This window comes from Drosophila serrata, unplaced genomic scaffold, assembly GCF_035046125.1.
Source record: "Drosophila serrata isolate PLE 108 unplaced genomic scaffold, ASM3504612v1 contig_241, whole genome shotgun sequence".
Taxonomy (NCBI): Eukaryota; Metazoa; Arthropoda; class Insecta; order Diptera; family Drosophilidae; genus Drosophila; species Drosophila serrata.
In genome coordinates, this window is record NW_028257139.1 from 3,769,108 (window position 1) to 3,787,092 (window position 17,985).

Below are 17,985 nucleotides of genomic sequence, written 5' to 3' on the forward strand. Positions count from 1 at the left end.
AAAGCCTTTTAAAAAGACTATTGATAGGCTAATGAACGCTTTCAAAGGGATATTCAATCGGTAAAGTACTTCCAGCCCGCGATTAAATATTTGCGATATAAGAGCTAGCGGGAAAATAGCTAAATGTATTTTCTATATTTTCAAAAGCAAAGTTCGGTATTTTTTGTCTACAGCCACTCCATGTTTTTGGCGGGAATCATTAATAAACAAACCAACGAAGAAAAACATACAGAGAACTCCGCTTATGGACAAATACTTAATTAAAATGCCAATTAAATCCAAGACCAATGAAATGCCGGAAAAGGTAATTAAACTAAATAATCCAACAAGGTGTGAAATATAATTTCATTTTATTACGCAGGCGAAGGCGGTTGCAAAAAAGGGGACACCCAAAACCTCGATCAAACAAACCAAGACGGAAACGCCGAAAGCGGCACAGTTGAAGGACAAGGAAAATGCAGAAGAGGATACTCCGAAGCAGAGCAAAAAGAGAGGGAGGCCGGCGGCGGTCAAGCGAAAGAATCTCGATACTCCGGAAATGGTAAGAAATTTACTTTATTTTCTATCTGAAACATAGAGCACAATAACGGTATGGATAATTAGAAAGAGGAGAAGAATGCGGCGGAGAGTGAGAATCCTCCCAAGCGTCGTAGCTCCAGGACCACCAGAAGCACCCGTTCCATGGCTGAGGACGGTCCTCCAACCCCGGAAAAAGAAGAACCAGTAAAGCTGCCTTTTATCAAGTACAAGGGAGAGATCAAGTACTACACGGAAAACCAGGATATAGCCGCATCTGCGGACGATGTGATGTACGTTTTTTTAGTAAACTCAACATATAATTTTTAGAAAAACCATTAAAACCTAACCAATTTCTCTCTAAACCCTTAGGCAATGGGTAGAGAAGCAAAAGGAGGATGTGGTTCCCATGGCCTTTGACATGGAATGGCCCTTCTCCTTCCAAACCGGACCCGGCAAGTCCTCTGTCATCCAAATCTGTGTGGATGAAAAATGCTGCTACGTGTACCAGTTGAGCAATCTGAAGAAGTTACCTGCGGCCCTGGTGGCCCTTATTAATCATCCCAAGGTTCGCTTGCACGGTGTCAACATTAAAGCGTGAGTACATTATTTTAATTTAATTTGCTAAGTCTGTAAAGTTTGGCTAATTTTCAGGGATTTCCGTAAATTGGCCCGCGATTTTCCGGAGGTTTCCGCTGAACCGTTGATCGAGAAGTGCGTGGATTTGGGCGTGTGGTGCAATGAGATCTGTGAGACTGGTGGACGATGGAGTCTGGAGCGCTTAGCAAATTTCATAGCCAAGAAGGCCATGGACAAGAGCAAGAAAGTCAGGATGAGCAAGTGGCATGTCATTCCGCTGGACGAGAACCAGCTTATGTACGCCGCTATCGATGTTTATGTATGTAAAAATCTTGCATTTGCGAAACAAATTATTTAGAATACTATTTGTTTCAGATTGGACAGGTTATCTATCGAGATCTAGAGAAGCGGGAGAAAGTGAAGCTCCAGAATGAGGAGGAGTTCAAGGAGCAGAATGGTGATGCTGCCTTCAAAGCAGTCAAAGCCTTGGGCGAAACCTTTTTAAGCAAGATCAACGAGGTGACTCTATAAGAATAAGACTTCTTTTCAAATTTCTTTACACAGTTTTTTTTTTCAAATTTTATTGCTTCCTTGCTCAATTATTAATGGTTTAATTATTCGAAAACCCTCTTCTTTCAAATAATTTTTGCAATTTTACACTCTCACCTCTTAGCAGGAATTTTTGTTGTTCACGCCAAAACATGAACTTTACCACTAGTTATTTATGTAAAAGGTTTTTATATTTCTCACTCTTGGATAAAGATTTTTTGTTGTTGTCTTAATTCTATTAATATTTTACAACTGGCTTAAGAATTCTATATGCCCATTATTTTGATAAATTTATACAGTTTCATTTACATTTCTCAACTTGCAATTAATTTTAATATTGTAAATTCGCATTAAACATATATAATGAACACAGTTGGAGGCGTCACTTAAACTGCGGGCGCCGGGTGCCAATGGCCTCCAGCTTCCGCTTGAGCACGTCGTTATCCAGATCGATCTGACGCTGGTACTTCTTTCGGTTTACAGCAGCGCTGGTGAGACGAGGCGCTGGCGGGGGCTGACGCTGCCGAAGGGATATAAATAATCCTGCGCGGAAATTTTCTTTGGCCATAACTTACCTCGGGGGCACTCGCATTTAACTTCATGGAGCTAGTACTCGCCTTAATAGTGGCCGTGGGCTTCACAGTCATCATTTTTCGGAGTAGGATTTGGTTCTGCCGCTCGATCTCACGAACCTGGACATTTGTAAAGGTGAAGCTCTTGCGGCCCAGGTTTTTGTAACTGACACAGATGAATATATATAGCAGCTAAGTTTAGATCTGTATATAGGAATAGGGAAATACTTACTTAACCTTCTCGTTGGAGCAGCGGGAACGTGACACGTCGATGGGATACTGGCGTCCGTCACTAGTCAAGCTGCTCGGAGTGCTATTGGCTACGCGCCTGTTGAACTCCGACGGCCTGACCTGTGGCGGATGCCGCATCAGCCCATCCCCCTGCCCACATTCATCCATGAGATAGCCATGCTCCATTCCCATACCGAGTTGCATGCCAGGATCCATTAATTCTTCGCCCATTCCCATGCCTTGGCTCATTTGCTGTTCCTGCTCCCGGAGTTCAGATTCCGATGGGCATCTGCACTTTGGCCTGGGTATTTTGGACGATCGTGTTGTGATTAGTGCCTCCTGAGAGCGCTGATATCGCATTCTCATGGGGGACTCTTCGCCGCCACAGCTGCGAGCACTAGTCGGTACGGATCCCGTCATTGATGTAACCTCGGACTCGCTCATCTCCTCGCGAATCCGGCAATTTTGCTGCATTAACTCCGTGGCCCTGGCCAGCTGCTCAAACGCCTGGCTAGTGGTGGTTCCGCCATTGATCCGGAATGTATTCATGATCATCTCCGACATCTGGGTCATCTGCTTTTCAAGATACCTTACGGTAGCTTCATCCGGCTCTTGGGCAACGTCGGATTCGCTACTGTCTATGAAGTTATCCAGGCACTTTAGGGGATCCCCAACGGGCTCCTTTTTATTCTTCTCTTTTTCAATCTTGGATTCCATCACTGTAACTGGCTCAGTCTGGCTGCAAGTCTTCGGTGGCTGCACAATAAAATAAAGTTAGTCTTCTGTGGTGATGACACTCATCTTTTTTCCCGGCTCACCTGCTTTTGTAATCTTGGAGAAGCATCCACCAGGGTGGCCTCTGTTTCTGCACCGGCCATGCCAATGGTGGTCACACTATACTCGCTGCTGTTATCACTGGCATCCACCAGTGAAACGAGATCCTCCTGCGGCACCGGCGCTTTCTCCTTTGGAACAGGAAAGACTGGCTCGTCCTCCTCGAGTTGTTCTACTTCGATATCAGTGGCTTCATCCTCGTCGCTCTCCTCTTCGGACTGGCGACCATGATTAGATGCCATCGTTCCATCACTCTGGGCTCCGTCATCGTCCTCCTCAAGTTCTTCCTCCTCTTCGAATTCGTCAACCTCTTCGACCTCTTCGACTTCATCGACCTCATCGTCGTCGTCGTCATCCTCAGTCTGTGCATGGGCACTGCCCGGCATAAGAGTACGCACCGAGGGCGCCTCATCATCTACGAGCGTGTCCAAACACAGACTGAGCTGATTGACTTCGGCCACAGTCTTGGTGATGACCACCTGGCTCTCCTCATCATCCGAAGAGCTCGGGTAGGCCATCATACGATCACGGTTGAAGCCACCGGTCGAGCGGCCGGTCACCATTTGCTGGCGCCGGGCGTGCGGCTGTGGGCGCGGTGCGGATGGTGTATTAAAGCTGAACTGGGATATGGTCAGCTCCTGGCGAGGAGGACTTACGTTGCCACGCAGGAATTCGGCCTCCACATCGCTCTCACTCTGCGTGTCGCTCTCCTCGACCAGTACGACATTTGCGTCCTGCTCATCCACCTCAAACTCCTCCTCTTCCACGTCCTCATCTTCTACTTCCTCCTCTTGCTCTTGCTCTTCAACCTCGGACTGCGAGTCCTCCTCGAAGGACTCATCTACATAATACTCCTCATCAGAGTTCTCATTCTCTGCGGTTCCCGACATACTGTAATCGAATCGGTATACGTTGAAACGCCTTTATTTTTGGGGTGTACTGTGATGCTTGTGGAAAATATCGTTTTAGAACTTTTTTGTGTGTGTCTTGATGTAGTTTTTATCGAGAACTGCCCCGAAATCACTTGAAGTTAGACTATGAATTTTGACACAAGCCTGAGAGTTGTGGCTAAGTTGTAATGGTTTCCTGGGTTCGATTTCCGACTGGATTGATGCGCTGCCTTGATTGACACATGACCCCCATCCCATCCCGAGTTGGGGCAGGTGCTCGTCCTACTCCTCCTCCTTCTGCTTGGGAAAACTTGGCACATTCCACGTTTCTTGTTACTTTGACTCCATGGGCTGCCTTGCGGTGGCGCTGCCAACCGACGACTGTTTCGTTTGGTCACTGGAGCCCAGGTGAGCGGACACCACCTGCCGCTTGCCGCATGACACCCGTAGCCCACAACCCACCACCCAGTATCCAGTAACCAGCACCCAGCGCACCTGACACCTGGGTATTTATTTATCGCTGCCATCGGTTGCCGTGGACAACGGAGCAGGCGCAGGCGGTTTGTTGGTTGCCTGAGAAGCAAAAGCCGGCATTTCCGGGTTCAGCATTTAAAAACAGTCCGCGCATTTTATTTAAGGAGTAAACCAACAGAAATATCACCTAAATATTGCCGCAGACACTTAATTTTTTGGAATCTTATGAATTTCACTACGTACTGAAAAGCAAATCGTGTTTTCGTGTTTGACGCCATTTGAATCCTGGGCAGTAAGCAGAAAGGTAGTCAGATAACGCCCACTTCTCAATGGCATATCAAGGCCAAGGACGACGTTGCAGTAAAATGGTTCAAATATTATTTGTGTCTGAAAAGAATACATTACAATACACTTAATTACTCCAGAATATACCTCTACTATACGTACTCCGGGATTGTTTAAACATTTATCCTTCACATCCTTGACATTTGTGACGTGGACTAACCAGTATTTATACCAGTATTGCACCTCATCGTATAGCACATTGCACACGTTCTTCACATGTATATTTAGTAGAGTCGGTATCCAAGACCCACGGTCAAAATATGATATGGATATATCCCCCTAATATTTGTGAATCATGTGTGTTTTAAGTTTGCTTCTTTAAGCTAGCCGTAATTACCAAAATGACATATTCAGGCGGTACATTCCACACGGTTGTTAGATTTCCTTCAATGTATATTCCATTCTCATCCATAGTGAAATTCATCCGAGAGAAGTCAAAGAGACCGCTTGCATTCCGAGATCCTGGCGGTGCATTTATGCAGTCCGTAAATACTTGCTCATCCTCCAGGACAAATTCGTGTAAAATTTGCAATGAACTACTGCAATAGCAAATGAGGATAAGAAGTCTTCCTTTAACTGAATGCTTCCGGTCCATTTTGGTCTATAATCACCGAGTGAATTAACAAATAATAATCAGAGAATATATATACCAGTAATCTTTCACGCGCCCCAAATTTAATTGCATATAATTTTATCAATATACATGTTATTCTTGTTTTTCATGCTTATCAAAGTTGAATTGGCAATAACAAGAGCTCTGAAAAAAACGTATTCATTTTAAATAGCCGAAATAATACCCCTCAACCCTCTATTTTTGCTCTATCTTAAGTTTAAATATAACTATTTAAGACAAAATAATTATAGTTATTAAGCAAATGAAATGATTACATTAACTGATATGATCATTAACTAGATAGCGTGAATGCTGCAAATTGCTGGATGTTAAGAAGCGAGTAATATGTCATAAATGGTAAAAGCAAAATATATTTGGTCATACAAAGCAGCCTTTGAATGAAATGCTTAACATTAAATAGGTTTTATTATTGTTTTTGAATTTCCGGTAATCCCCCTTGAAAGCTCCTTCACCACGTCTATGTGCGGTGGAGCTTGCGCTCTTGGCTTCTCTCCCGCAATCTGACAGTTGAATGAAAGGCCGCTTGGCAGCTTCAAATTGTAAATATTGCGAGCGGGGAGCGTTCTCCAATGCACTCCGGAGTCATGTGTCCGGTGAATGCGCATGGGCGTAGAGAGCAATATCAAATCCTACGGAAAACCCTCTCGAATCCCCTTTGCCGCTGCTTCTTGCTCTCTCTATTTCTCCGAGCAGTAGCGGCTGGTGTTGGCCAGCGGGCATTTCATTTGGCCAAGAAGCTTCGTGGCGTGCGGGCGTGTTGCTGTGCCGGAAAATGCGCGCGTAAATCGCTAAGAGTGTGTGTGAGAAAATTGTGGCCGCAACGGGAAAATTGGCTGAGCAAATAAACGAATGCGGTGCGTGCCATGTGCTTGTGTTTGTGGAGTGCGTGAATGAAGTGCCACGGAATCGCAGCGGAAATCGTTTGCTGGCCCATCGACTGGCCAGCCAGTGCGGGTAATTATGCTGCCAAATGCTCCATTTTGGCCAGCTGTGAGAACACTGGGCGTATACGCAATCTCTACGAGTTTCCTAGACTCTGCACCGTCTTGTGAACGCATCTGAAATACGCGGCGTATACGCATTTTGTGCCCCATTCCAAACAACAAAAGGATACATGCGGCGTATACGCAATCTTTGCCCCCATATTGTTGTTAAATCAATAGGAAATATTTTTATTCGGGGGGTGTCGCTCTTTATTTTTGTTGTTTTTATTTATTTATTATTTTTTTTCGTTTGTCGTTTGCATGCGTTAATGTCCTTTTGCAACCGTCGGCTAAGTAATTGCAAATTGCGTGCCGCAAGTTTACAAGTTATTTCGTTTCCGTTTCCCTCCTTCTCCCTCTCAGTCTCTTAGCTCTCTCTCTCTCTCACGTTTACCCTCTCGCCCTGTTTTGGCTGCAGCAATTTGGCTAAGAGCTTGGGGTAGCCGGGTGCCGGGCGGTGTCGGTGTCGGTGGCGATGGCGGCTAGGTGGGTCAAAAGGCGCAGCCACACGACACCAGCAAACAGCCGCAGCCACAGCCACAGCCACCAACGTACAACCTGAAACCTCCAACCTACAACCTCGAACATCCAAGCTCAGAGCTCACGGCTCACAGCTCAGAGCTCCGAACCACAGTCAATGCGGCTAGACCAAGACCAAGAGCTCCGACGGCAGCAGGAAGTCTTGACTTGGTCTGAGTTCACAGGAGAGTCATCCGTCAAGACAGGGAATACCCTGCACAATAGCAAAGTATGAAAATAAATGGTTCGCTTCTAAATATATTGAACTATTAATAATTTTAAATATTTAAATATTGTTTTAAATATTGTTCCCTATAAGGAACTGACTCCGTGTCCCTATTTATGGCGCGTTTAAATTTTATTTATTAAAAAACCACCTTGTTGCTCTTAAATCATGCTTGCGGTTAGCACTCATGTGTTCAGTGAAATGGAAATGCGATAAAATTGGTTCAGTCTTTCTTATTGAATACAAAAAAAATATTTTATTTATGACCCCAGAGACCTTTAACTAGAACAGATAATTATTTATTTGAAACACATAAAATGGGATAGTAACATAATTTATTCCCTGTTCTTTACTATTTAACAAGCTTAAGGATATTTACACGACTATTTTTATGCTGAAATCTGGAGTATAGGAAATATTAAGAGGACCAATATTGTAATCAATAAGAAATCGTTCGATTTGAAATCAAATTCATAGACTATGGTTATTAAAGGATCAAAGTTACCCTTAAAGGGTATGCAGAACTTCGCTTTTGACAACTTGGGCTTAACCTTTCTTCGTGGGCGCTTTCTTTTTTTCACCCGCTTATCGATTTTCGACGCCTGACTGACGTCGGGTCTTGGGCCAAAACTCGAGTTGTGGGCCCTGAGCCGTGAGCCGGCTAATAATGCTCAGTAGGTCAGCGCCGCGGCAGTTTGAAGTGCGTTAGAAGCAACAGCGGCCAACGGCGTAAACTGAAACGAAACCGAAAACTGGCACAGGCCCAGTGAAAGAGAGATGGCCATAGGCCCCAGCGTAGGAGACGTTGGGAGTCCCAGTGCGACAGAGTGAAAGAGAGGGGGATAGGGAGAGAAAGAGAGAAGGAAAACGAACCGCTGACTCTACTTGAGGCGTACAAAAATAGCAGCCAACATGCACACACACACACACACAAACGCAGTGGCAACTTCAAACGCGCTTGGCCTACTTTCCCGGGTAATGGGCCTGGGACGTCAACTGCTCCTGCTCCTGGTTCTGGTTCTGGTTCTGGTCCTCCTTCCCTTTCATCATCCACTCCACATAACATTTTTCAGCACTCCCGTCGGACCGCAACCAAGTTAAATGAAGCACACTTACTGACATACAGTGAGAAAAATAAATAGAACATTAGTCAGACTTCCAAGTTGACACTTGATTTTATAATTTATTTTGTTCTTAGTAATCCTGACTGCAAAGCCAAGGTCTATTTCTAAAAGATATTTACAAGATAGATCTTTAATTCTTACAAGAAATTAAATCTGAAACCCTCTGATAATAGTATAAATGTTTATTTAAAACCTATTTATATTCTTTGCTTATTATGTTATTTAATCTTTTGTGTAATATTTTCTTTCTCTGTAATCTGTCCAAGCGGCTGCTTGTTCGTAAACAAAATGTCCAGAGTCTAGGCAAAGAGCGAAATGTTGTGGCCAGCGCAATGCACAGGCACAGGACGAAAAGCACCAGCACAAGCAACGTTAATCATACGCACCGTGTGCCAGGTCCTTGTCCTGCGAATGCAAAGTCAATCAGCGTTTAATTGACAGCTGCAGTCACAGCCAGATACGTCCGTACAAAGGGCCAAAATATCGTATGGCCCAGCAAGGGGGCACAAGAACAGGCACTCCACAAACACAACAATTAAAAGGACAACCCACTGAACAGGATTTGGTTTCGGTTACGGTTTTTGGGTACTGCTGCAGCAGCACGAGGAGGTCATTAGTGGGGCTTTTTTTTTTGAGTTTTCAGTTCCAGTTTCCCAGGAGGATGTAAGCCTCAAACTTCCAACTTAAGTCCCCGTAGGAAGTATATTTTAATTAATGAGTTCAAATGAATGTTGGTAATTCAATTGCGTTTAAAGAAGAGGCATATTTTTTAGGAAAAATATGTATTTGTGCTTGCATAAGGTCAAAGGTTATGTTTTTATATAACATATTTATATAACATATTATAATTATGATTTTCTCTCACAAAAAAAGGTGAAAAAACTAGGAAATTCTTAACTTTTAAAGAAGTTGTATACATTCACTGGAAGTGCCTTGATTTCCCATTTATATAAAAACCTAATTGGCCTTCCCAGACTTCGTTCATCAACTTTATTGATGAGAGGTTATAATATAAAATCAACGTTTTTGCTGTCCGCTGCACAATTAGCTGTATTAGCTGTGTCCAACAAGACTTGACTTTGAGAGGGAAGAAGGAGCAGGAAGGAAAGCAGGAAAGGACCCCATACTCCATACATATATATGTACCCCCATTATTAGCCATATGGCTTGTCAGTGATTGGTGGCAGTTGCGGCTGCTGCTCGAAACTTATCGCTCGATTGCAGATTGTTTCTTGGCTGCCAAGACGGCGCCTCTGAGTATGCAGCACTAAGCAGTCTTACGTCCTGTGTCCTTCGTCCTTCGAGCCTCCTACGTGGCATGGCATTTTCCAATTAGAGCTGCCCGGGGGTAGGGAGCTGGGTGGAGGAGACTGGTGCCAAACATGCGTGGCACGTGAGCGGCAAGGTAAAAACTTCCCCGTTGCCCAAGTGCGTGTGTGTGCATGTAAATTACAAAATCGTACAAAAAAGGTGCCATTAAAAAGGCAGAAAGAGCAAAAAGATAAAAAAAAACGGGGTACGTTGGGTACGTTACACCGAAACACTGATGTCGAGTTATGCATACCCTAGGCAGTCCTGATCAAAAATTAATGTTAGCTCACTAAGCAGATGGGTCAAGTATATAGGATTTTTCAAATAAAAAAGGGGGTGAATTGGAATAGATAAATATCGCTTTAAATTTTTCCATAGAGCTAAATATAATTTATTAAAAACAGTGTGATCCTAACCCTTTGTTTTGTATATTATGTTGAATAGATTTAAAATATTTATCATCCTGGGGAAACTCTATATATATTTTTTGCGACACCCTCCCCTTTTAGTATTTAAACTCTTCATACTTCTTCTTGAACCTTATTTAACAGTGAGTGGAATTATTAAAGCCACCTTTCAATTAATACCTTAGCTGATATGCATACATATGTGAATCATGTGCCGTGACTAAGGGTATTCGCAGCAGAAGGGCGAATGTTATGCCTGGCGGGGCAGCAATTTAAATTCCCGCTTCACGCCCGTGTCACGCCTACTCCTGCACAAACCTCATTGTCCCCAGTCCCCGCATTGCGTATACGCACCGTGTACGCTATCCAACTCTCCATACATTGCGTATACGCCGCGTATTCCCCCTTACAACCCACATTATCACACACACATCCATACTGATGGGCGTGCGTGTGCTGCATAATTACAGGTGCGCTGTGCTGTTGCGGTCGTGGATGATGCGGCTGGCGCTGTCGGTGCCAGGAGCGCAGTTGCCGGGCCATAATTGTCGGTTGAATGACTCTCGATGCGATAGCAATAATAACAAGCAAATCGTCAGCAACGGCAATCATAATATTCATCAATGTCACACCTGACGGCGGAGCATAAGCAGCATCGAAATACAAATACAAAACCCCAAATTGCCGACAGCACCACCGCACAGTTTTTGGACATTGCGAAATGTTAGCAGGAGCCGCGACACAAACAATCGACACAACACAACGACGAGCGTCGACGACATCTGGTAAAATTACAAGAAAGGAAGCTGCAGGCATCCGGATCAGCAGCAGCAGCTGGGAAAGATGGTTTTAAGCACCGAATGGTCACAGGTGGAGGTTATCGATCTGATCAACGATGGCAACGGTCTCGGCTTCATCCTTGTGGGCGGGCGCAGCACTGGGGTGGTGATCAAGGCCCTGACGCCGGGGGGCGTGGCCGAGCGAGATGGACGTCTACAATTGGGCGATCACCTGCTGCAAATCGGCGAGGTCAATCTGCGGGGCTTCAGCTCGGAGCAGGTCGCCACAGTTCTTCGTCAGACCGGAGCTCAGGTGCGTCTGATTGTGGCGCGGCCGGTGGAGCCGACGGCCATCGATTACCAAACGCTGGCCTGTCAGGCGCCGATTATACCAACTAAGCTCCTCTCCGACCCGGAAGAACTGTCGCGTCATCTCTTCCAGAATCCGAGCTTTGCCACCGCCGCTGCGGCAGCAGCAGCAGCCGCCGCAGCAGCAGCAGCAGCAGCATCTAGCGGTGGTGATGGCAGCGGCGGAGGCGGCGTCTGTGTCGGTGGCATGGACGTGGCCAGTTTGGTGGGTCTGGTGCGCGGCGGTCCCGTCGAGGGTTCCGAGATGTCCGCCATGGAAGCGCCTGCGGCACAGCTGCAGCTCACGGAACTCGGCGATTTGGCCGACTTCCCACTGCCACCGATTCCGGGCGGCAATCCTAACGGTGCGGAATCCAATACTGGCCAGCGACCGTGCCCGCGACTGGATCTGGATATAGTGCCCTTCTCGATACTATCGCCGCCGCCACGCCCCGCCCTGCAGATGCTGCCCCTGGAGACCCAATGGCGGTCCGTTCAGGAACAGCATCAGCACATAGAGACTGTGATAGCCGGCAGCAAACGCAAGCTGTTGGCCAATGAAGATGGCGGTTGCGGCTCCGGCTCGGGTTCGGGATCGGGCTCCGGTTCCGGCTCACCCGACTCCTACATGGACTCACCGGAAACGGAAACCTATGTGGTGGAGCTGCACAAGAACGTCTATGGCCTGGGCATAACCGTAGCTGGTTACGTTTGCGAGGAGGAGGATCTCTCTGGGATATTCGTGAAGAGCATCATCGAGGGTAGTGCGGCGGAGACGAGCGGTCAGATTCAGATCAACGACCGCATTGTGGCCGTAGATGGAAGGTCCCTGTCGGGGGTGACCAACCACCAGGCGGTGGAGCTGCTCCGGAACACAGACATCGAGGTTCACCTGACATTGGAGCGGTTTCTGCGGGGCAGAAAGTTCGAACATCTGCAAGTGGCTCTCACGGAGATCAAAGGCAGTGCTGGACCATCCGGCTTGGACAGGAATCAGGAGAAGGACCAGGACCAGGAGTCACAGCTCTCCATGCCGGGGTCACCCTCGATAGCCACGCTCAGCTGGCTGCCACCCAAGTCACTGGATGCCGATTCCATAGCCACTGAAGGCGACGAGGCCGAGGCGGAGGATGTGGGCGTTTCGGGAGCAGGCGAGGAATTCGTGGAACTTCCCTCGCGGGACACCGTGGAGTCGAACATGTCGCACGTGCTGGACCGCAGCGATCACAGTGGCGGGGTGACAAAACTGGCCACGTCCAGTCCGGTGGCGCCGCTAACCAATGGCAGGAGCCCGAACCTGGCCGATGACAGTGGCAACGACACCGATGAGCAGTGTCCAGAGCCGGAAACCGAGACGCAAACGCAGACGGAGACTGGAACGGGAAAGGGTGTGGCAAAGGCCAGAAAGGGGTCCAGAGCCGAGTCGAGTAAGGTTAAGGAACCCGATGATCCCGGCACAGATCCCGATCTCGATCCCGATCCCGGCCAGATGACCACGCCCACGAACGAGGCGCCTGCCAAGGTGGCCAGCCCGACCGCCGCCTCCCTGCGCGTGGCCTGGAAAAGTGAGTTTCCCGACAGTGAAATTTTAGTTGCCGAAATAAATAAACTTTCAGGTCTAGGGATCAGCCTCGAAGGCACCGTGGATGTGGAGTGCGGCATTGAGAAGCGTCCGCATCACTATATACGCTCCATACTCGCCGACGGCCCAGTTGGCCGCCAGGGCATCCTGCGGCCGGGCGATGAGCTCCTGCAGGTGAACGAGCATAAGCTCCAGGGCCTGCGCCACATCGATGTGGTGAAAATCCTCAAAGAGCTGCCGGCCCGCGTTAAGTTGGTGTGTGCCCGGGGCACTCGCGTTCCGTCGGTGATAAATACCTCGCAAAACCCGGAGGCCTTCGAGACGCGCAGCCTTCTGCCCGGTGGTCACCAGAGCCTCCAGAATCTGCTGAGCAAGGCGCAGTCGGAGAGTTCGCTGTACACGTCCAGCACGGCGACTTTGACGGATGCAGGCGGTGGCGGAGCCGGTGGATCGGGAGGAAATGGAGCTGCAGGAGCGCGCTCCAAGTCGCTGGAGAACGTGTCCGGCCTCGCCCTGTGGAGCTGTGAAGTGACCGCCGTGGATATTGAGAAGACGGAGCACGGTTTCGGCTTCTCCATTCTGGATTACCAGGATCCCTTAGACTCTGAGGGCAGTGTGATCGTGATTCGTGGCCTGATACGCGGTGGTGCTGCCGAGGCAACCAACGAGATATATCCAGGTGACCGCCTCATGAGCGTCGGTGATCGTTTGCTGCAAGGCCTGGAGCTGGACGAGGCGGTGGCCATATTGAAGTCCATGCCGCCGGGACTCACTCGCCTGGGCATCTGTCGGCCCCTCTCCGCTTCGGATAGCAATAGCAATAGTAATATAGCCTCGCCGCTCGGTGACTCGGCCAGTACATAGTGACAGCCCATCCCCGACGGCCTACAGGAGTCGGAGATCAAACCGGAAACGGAAGTGGAAGCTGAACCGAATGCAGAACTGGAGGAGGAACAGGAGCTGTTCTCATTGTGTGAGTAGTTTTTGCTATATATTTATATATTTCATTAAATCGTTTAGTGGCTTAGAAATAACATTTGAAAAAGTTTAAATTCACATTTATAATCTTTTCAATGATATCTTAATTTATTACTTAACTTCTGAGCTTAAATATTTACATCCTCAAAAAAAAGAGACCTTGAAAAGTTTTCGCATTCACTTATTCCCATTTTGGCTTATTTAAATCAAATCAATTGAAGTTTCTCTCACAGAAAGTAACAAAAGCATTCAATTATATACTTTTCGGCAACTTTTTGATTGATTGTCGGCCCAGCTGCTGCCTTGCCAGTCTCAATATGAATGCGAATCATCATTGAGTCAGTTGGTGGGATTTGTGAGTTGTTATTAAATTGTCACCTGTCACACCTGCCGCCAATTTCCCTTTAAGATTTTGCCTTCACCTTTTTTTTTTGCCCCCTGTTAATCAAGTGAAAGGTGAGCTCTGTGCGTTGCCAGGGCTACCTTTTTGGGGACTGGACAAATGTTGCCACATCAGTGAGCCGCTTCAGGCCCATTTCCTGGCGCCATTTGGGGTTAGCTTGTGTACATATATATACATATATATTTGAGATTTCGTTTTTAATTGTTGCCCCTGGTAACGCCCAAAAGTCACTTTAAAAAGGTTACGCCCTTGGCTTGGGTTTTCGAATCAGAAAATAAATGTGAGCATGGCCATTGTCGAATTGATGACCGCTTGACATCCTTTTGAAGTAGTTCATTGCTCATACGCCCCGTGTGGCAAGCACAATACCCCGTTTTCTGGGTTCGTGTACTCGTTCTATAAATACATATACATATATCTGATTGGTTTAGGGTTGACCGCAGTCTTTTCGTGTGGCTAACTTGCTGTCAACCCTCAGGCTTTTATATGTGCCACTTGTTGTTTTACCCTATAATTTAATTACATTTTCGGTATGAGAAGTTATTTTAAGCGTGCCATCGATTAGCCACATTTTAAGCTAACGCTTTAAATTTAAACGGGTATAAACCTTAGGTTTCCCATTTTACTTTAATAAATAATTTCTACTATGACTTGACTCTTCTCCATCTCATACCCACTTTTCTTATGCTTAATTCATTAAAATTTTAAATTAAACACAAATGAAATTGTGTGGTGTTTGGCACATGCTAATAACTTGTAATAACCAACACCTAAAACACAGAAAGTTCGGGGGGAAAGTGTTTGTATGGAAACAACCCGGGGGCAAGGGCGAGGATGAGTATCTCGCTCACCCATTAACCAGAAACCAAGTTGAGTCCGGACATTGGGGCCCTTCTTGATGCCTAAATTATTCATGCGTAGATATAAATACAAAACTTTGACAAAAGCTGGTACTGGAGGGCCAAGGATAAACTGCAAATTACCACTAATCTCATGGGGGGTCCCAGGCCCCCCAAATGTTTGTCATGTTAGCCTCATAAATAGTAATTTTCTTAATTGACTCTCGCCATTCGCATTCATAATTTACAATTTTCCCGGCTGGCTAGCTGGCTGACTAGCTGCCTTTTGTTTAAAAAATCATTATTTAGCAATTGTTTTAGCCAGCATAAATTATAAGGGCCAAGTAGGTCGATGATTTATGCATGCCGCGATAGCGAAAAGTTCCTTGCCTCAAAACTAGTCGCCAGCTAGATAATGGAAGGTGGTGCAAAGTGGGAGGTGTGGCAGGTGTACTAGATGTAGCAGGTCGTAGTCTGGGAAGCGAGCAGCTGGCGGCGGAATAATAAAAGCTCGGCCAGCAATTATAAAAATGTTTGGTTCATGTGCAAAAGCCGACGGGGAAATTATTTCAATATATATATATGGTATGTATGACCATATACACCGCACAAAGTTATGTTCTTGTATATATTTATGCTTGGTTACACTGAAACAAAATAATTTTAAATTATGCGAAAAGAAGAGGTTACTTATTTAATAGTAAAAGATTTGTTCAAAGAGAAAGTATATATTAGATACAATTTAAGAAGCTGTAAGAAGGATAGCCAATGGTTACTGAAGTATTTATATATCTGATATATTTGTTAAATACAAATATAATTAAATACCTTATATATATACCTTTGATAAATACAAATATAATTAAATCCCTTATAGACATTATACACTTTTTCCTCCTGTGCTCGCGCTCATATTTGTGTAGATAGTCGTTTGTTGCTGTTTGCCCGTTTAATTAATTGGCTATTAAAAGTGTTGAAAATTGAAAAACAAAATTTAATGCCACTGCAGCAGCAATAACAGCATAAAAATAGCCTTCCCTGACCTCACCGGATCTCAGGTCCGTGTGTGTGTGTATTTACCTGTGTGTAAATAAAACAAAATTGCTGCACAAGCAAATTGATCGAATTAAATGAGTAATAAGAAATTGCGTGTAAACGCTGCAATTTAAACACTATACACATGTCCGACCTGTCGACCTTTAAAACCCTACATTAAGTATGTTAGTTTATATTTCATACCAAACTGTTAAAAAAAAAGAACAGCGAAAGTACATTTCGCTGAGTCAATACCAGGGGGCAATAATTCTCCCACAATAAGCGAATTAAATGCTGCACAGAAAAACCACGTAGAGTATACACACACAGAGATTCATGGTGTGTGGATATGTTTACCCGTGGCGGTCAAAATATTTACGCAAACGAAATATAATAAGCATAACAAACAACATTTTATAATGGATATAAAAAACTTAGTGTTGCTCATTATTACCTGTCTATACACACAGCCCTTTATGGTATTTAATCTTTGCTGCTATTTATGCTGAAAATGGCGAGTAAGTGATGGGAATTATAAATTCCTAGAACTAACAAGAAGGGAATCTCACTTTGGGAAGACGAAGTTTTCATACCCTTGCCGTTAGATATTAAATCTAGAAATTGGAATTTAAAATCTTTCATAACTTAGCCAAAAATGCATTAAATTTAAATCAGATGTCTTTTCCGTGCTGGGTTTTATTTGGTTAAGAATTTGGCATATTGAAATAAAATTTTTCCTTCATGGCGTTGCAAACTTTTTATTAAAATTATAATACCCTGAAAGGGTATAAAAAGCATTGAAAAATTTGTTAAATTCCTAACAAACATTTGAAATTTATGGAACAGAGTTTTATTCACAATATGGATAAACTAATCATTTATTTAATTGTATTATAATCAGAGATATAGCTAATTCTTAAGCAATACCACAATTGAAAATGAAATAAAGTTTTCCTGGTATACATTGCAATAAATCTGCTCACATATCAACTTCAAGAGGTTAAAAAAACTCGTTGAATCACTTGAACTTTGTTAAATTTAAATACAAATAAACTGATTATAAAGCTTAATAAACTCATTTAACTTTCTGCTGCGTAGCATTCATTGCTCTTCCCGTAGCTTTTAATGCCGTCATACATGGCGTATACGCAACGTGATGCTGTCATGGAAATGGGAAATTCTCGTGAAAAGTCTCCCCCTTTAATAACATTTTAATTAACCCAACACGCGTCATGGGCCAGAATTTCGCAAATCACAAATTGTTTACTGTTGGCAGCTTAGCAAGGGACTGCAGCAGGAGCTTGATTCGCAGGCGTTGCATTTTAAATCAAATTAATGTAAACAATGGCTGGGATGTCAGGTGGTTGGACAGTCTGCCAGTTTGGCTGCTCCACCGATAATATTAATAATAATAATAATAATGGGGCAAAGCCGAACGGACTGACAGGCGGATTGTTTGTGGCGCTCCAATTTTACAAATGTAAATATGGAATGGCAACAACATAATGCCACAGTCGAACATGTGGAGGCGATTAATGCCAAAGTTTCAGCCTTAATCGCTGGGCATTTGCATTTTCCATATTCGCATTCAATTTGCTGATTGCGATGCCATGAAAAGTCATTTTCCAAGACATTTCCCAAAGAATTTTTAATGCATTAAATTGTTTTATTAAAAGCGAAGAGATTTTTCGAGTTATTTAAATAAGCTCGAGGATTATTGAATGAAAACCCTTTTTAAAATAAATACAAATCGAAAGTTAAAGTGTTTTAATATTATGATTGTTGGATAAAGGGAAAGAAGTTGTTATTATTTTACAATAAAAGTAT

General features: G+C 44.8%; 4 protein-coding genes across 5 annotated transcripts in view; 2 read left to right on the top strand and 2 right to left on the bottom strand.

The window, feature by feature from the left end:
• The first annotated feature begins 188 nt into the window (after positions 1-188).
• WRNexo (WRN exonuclease) lies at positions 189-2,016 on the top strand. Its single transcript, XM_020958411.2, has 6 exons — positions 189-304; positions 362-541; positions 604-809; positions 889-1,113; positions 1,171-1,414; positions 1,471-2,016. The coding sequence occupies exons 1-6, from the start codon at positions 245-247 to the stop codon at positions 1,624-1,626; spliced, it is 1,071 nt and encodes a 356-aa protein (XP_020814070.2). The 5' UTR covers positions 189-244; the 3' UTR covers positions 1,627-2,016.
• Positions 1,949-4,358, bottom strand: hmw (hemingway). The gene is made up of 5 exons (XM_020958410.2): positions 3,938-4,358; positions 3,266-3,865; positions 2,449-3,203; positions 2,220-2,382; positions 1,949-2,164 (listed from the first exon to the last, which is right to left on the bottom strand). Exons 1-5 carry the CDS (start codon positions 4,169-4,171, stop codon positions 2,027-2,029), a joined length of 1,890 nt encoding a protein of 629 aa, XP_020814069.2. The 5' UTR covers positions 4,172-4,358; the 3' UTR covers positions 1,949-2,026.
• Positions 4,359-4,775: 417 nt separating this feature from the next.
• Positions 4,776-5,590, bottom strand: LOC110188478 (uncharacterized). Its single transcript, XM_020958207.2, has 3 exons — positions 5,328-5,590; positions 5,093-5,269; positions 4,776-5,032 (listed from the first exon to the last, which is right to left on the bottom strand). Exons 1-3 carry the CDS (start codon positions 5,583-5,585, stop codon positions 4,853-4,855), a joined length of 615 nt encoding a protein of 204 aa, XP_020813866.2. The 5' UTR covers positions 5,586-5,590; the 3' UTR covers positions 4,776-4,852.
• A 725-nt stretch (positions 5,591-6,315) lies between these two features.
• The window catches only part of LOC110188260 (patj homolog), a 29,524-nt gene continuing 17,854 nt past the window's right edge, over positions 6,316-17,985 (top strand). Inside the window, exons 1-3 of one of the 2 annotated variants that reach the window (XM_020957947.2) lie at positions 6,316-6,578; positions 10,665-12,886; positions 12,938-13,876. In XM_020957947.2, the coding sequence (XP_020813606.2) occupies positions 11,038-12,886; positions 12,938-13,767 (2,679 nt within the window). In that variant the 5' untranslated portion in view covers positions 6,316-6,578; positions 10,665-11,037 and the 3' untranslated portion in view covers positions 13,768-13,876. Of the gene's footprint in view, positions 6,579-10,664; positions 13,877-17,985 lie in introns of both variants that reach the window. The other variant, XM_020957946.2, reaches the window with a different exon arrangement.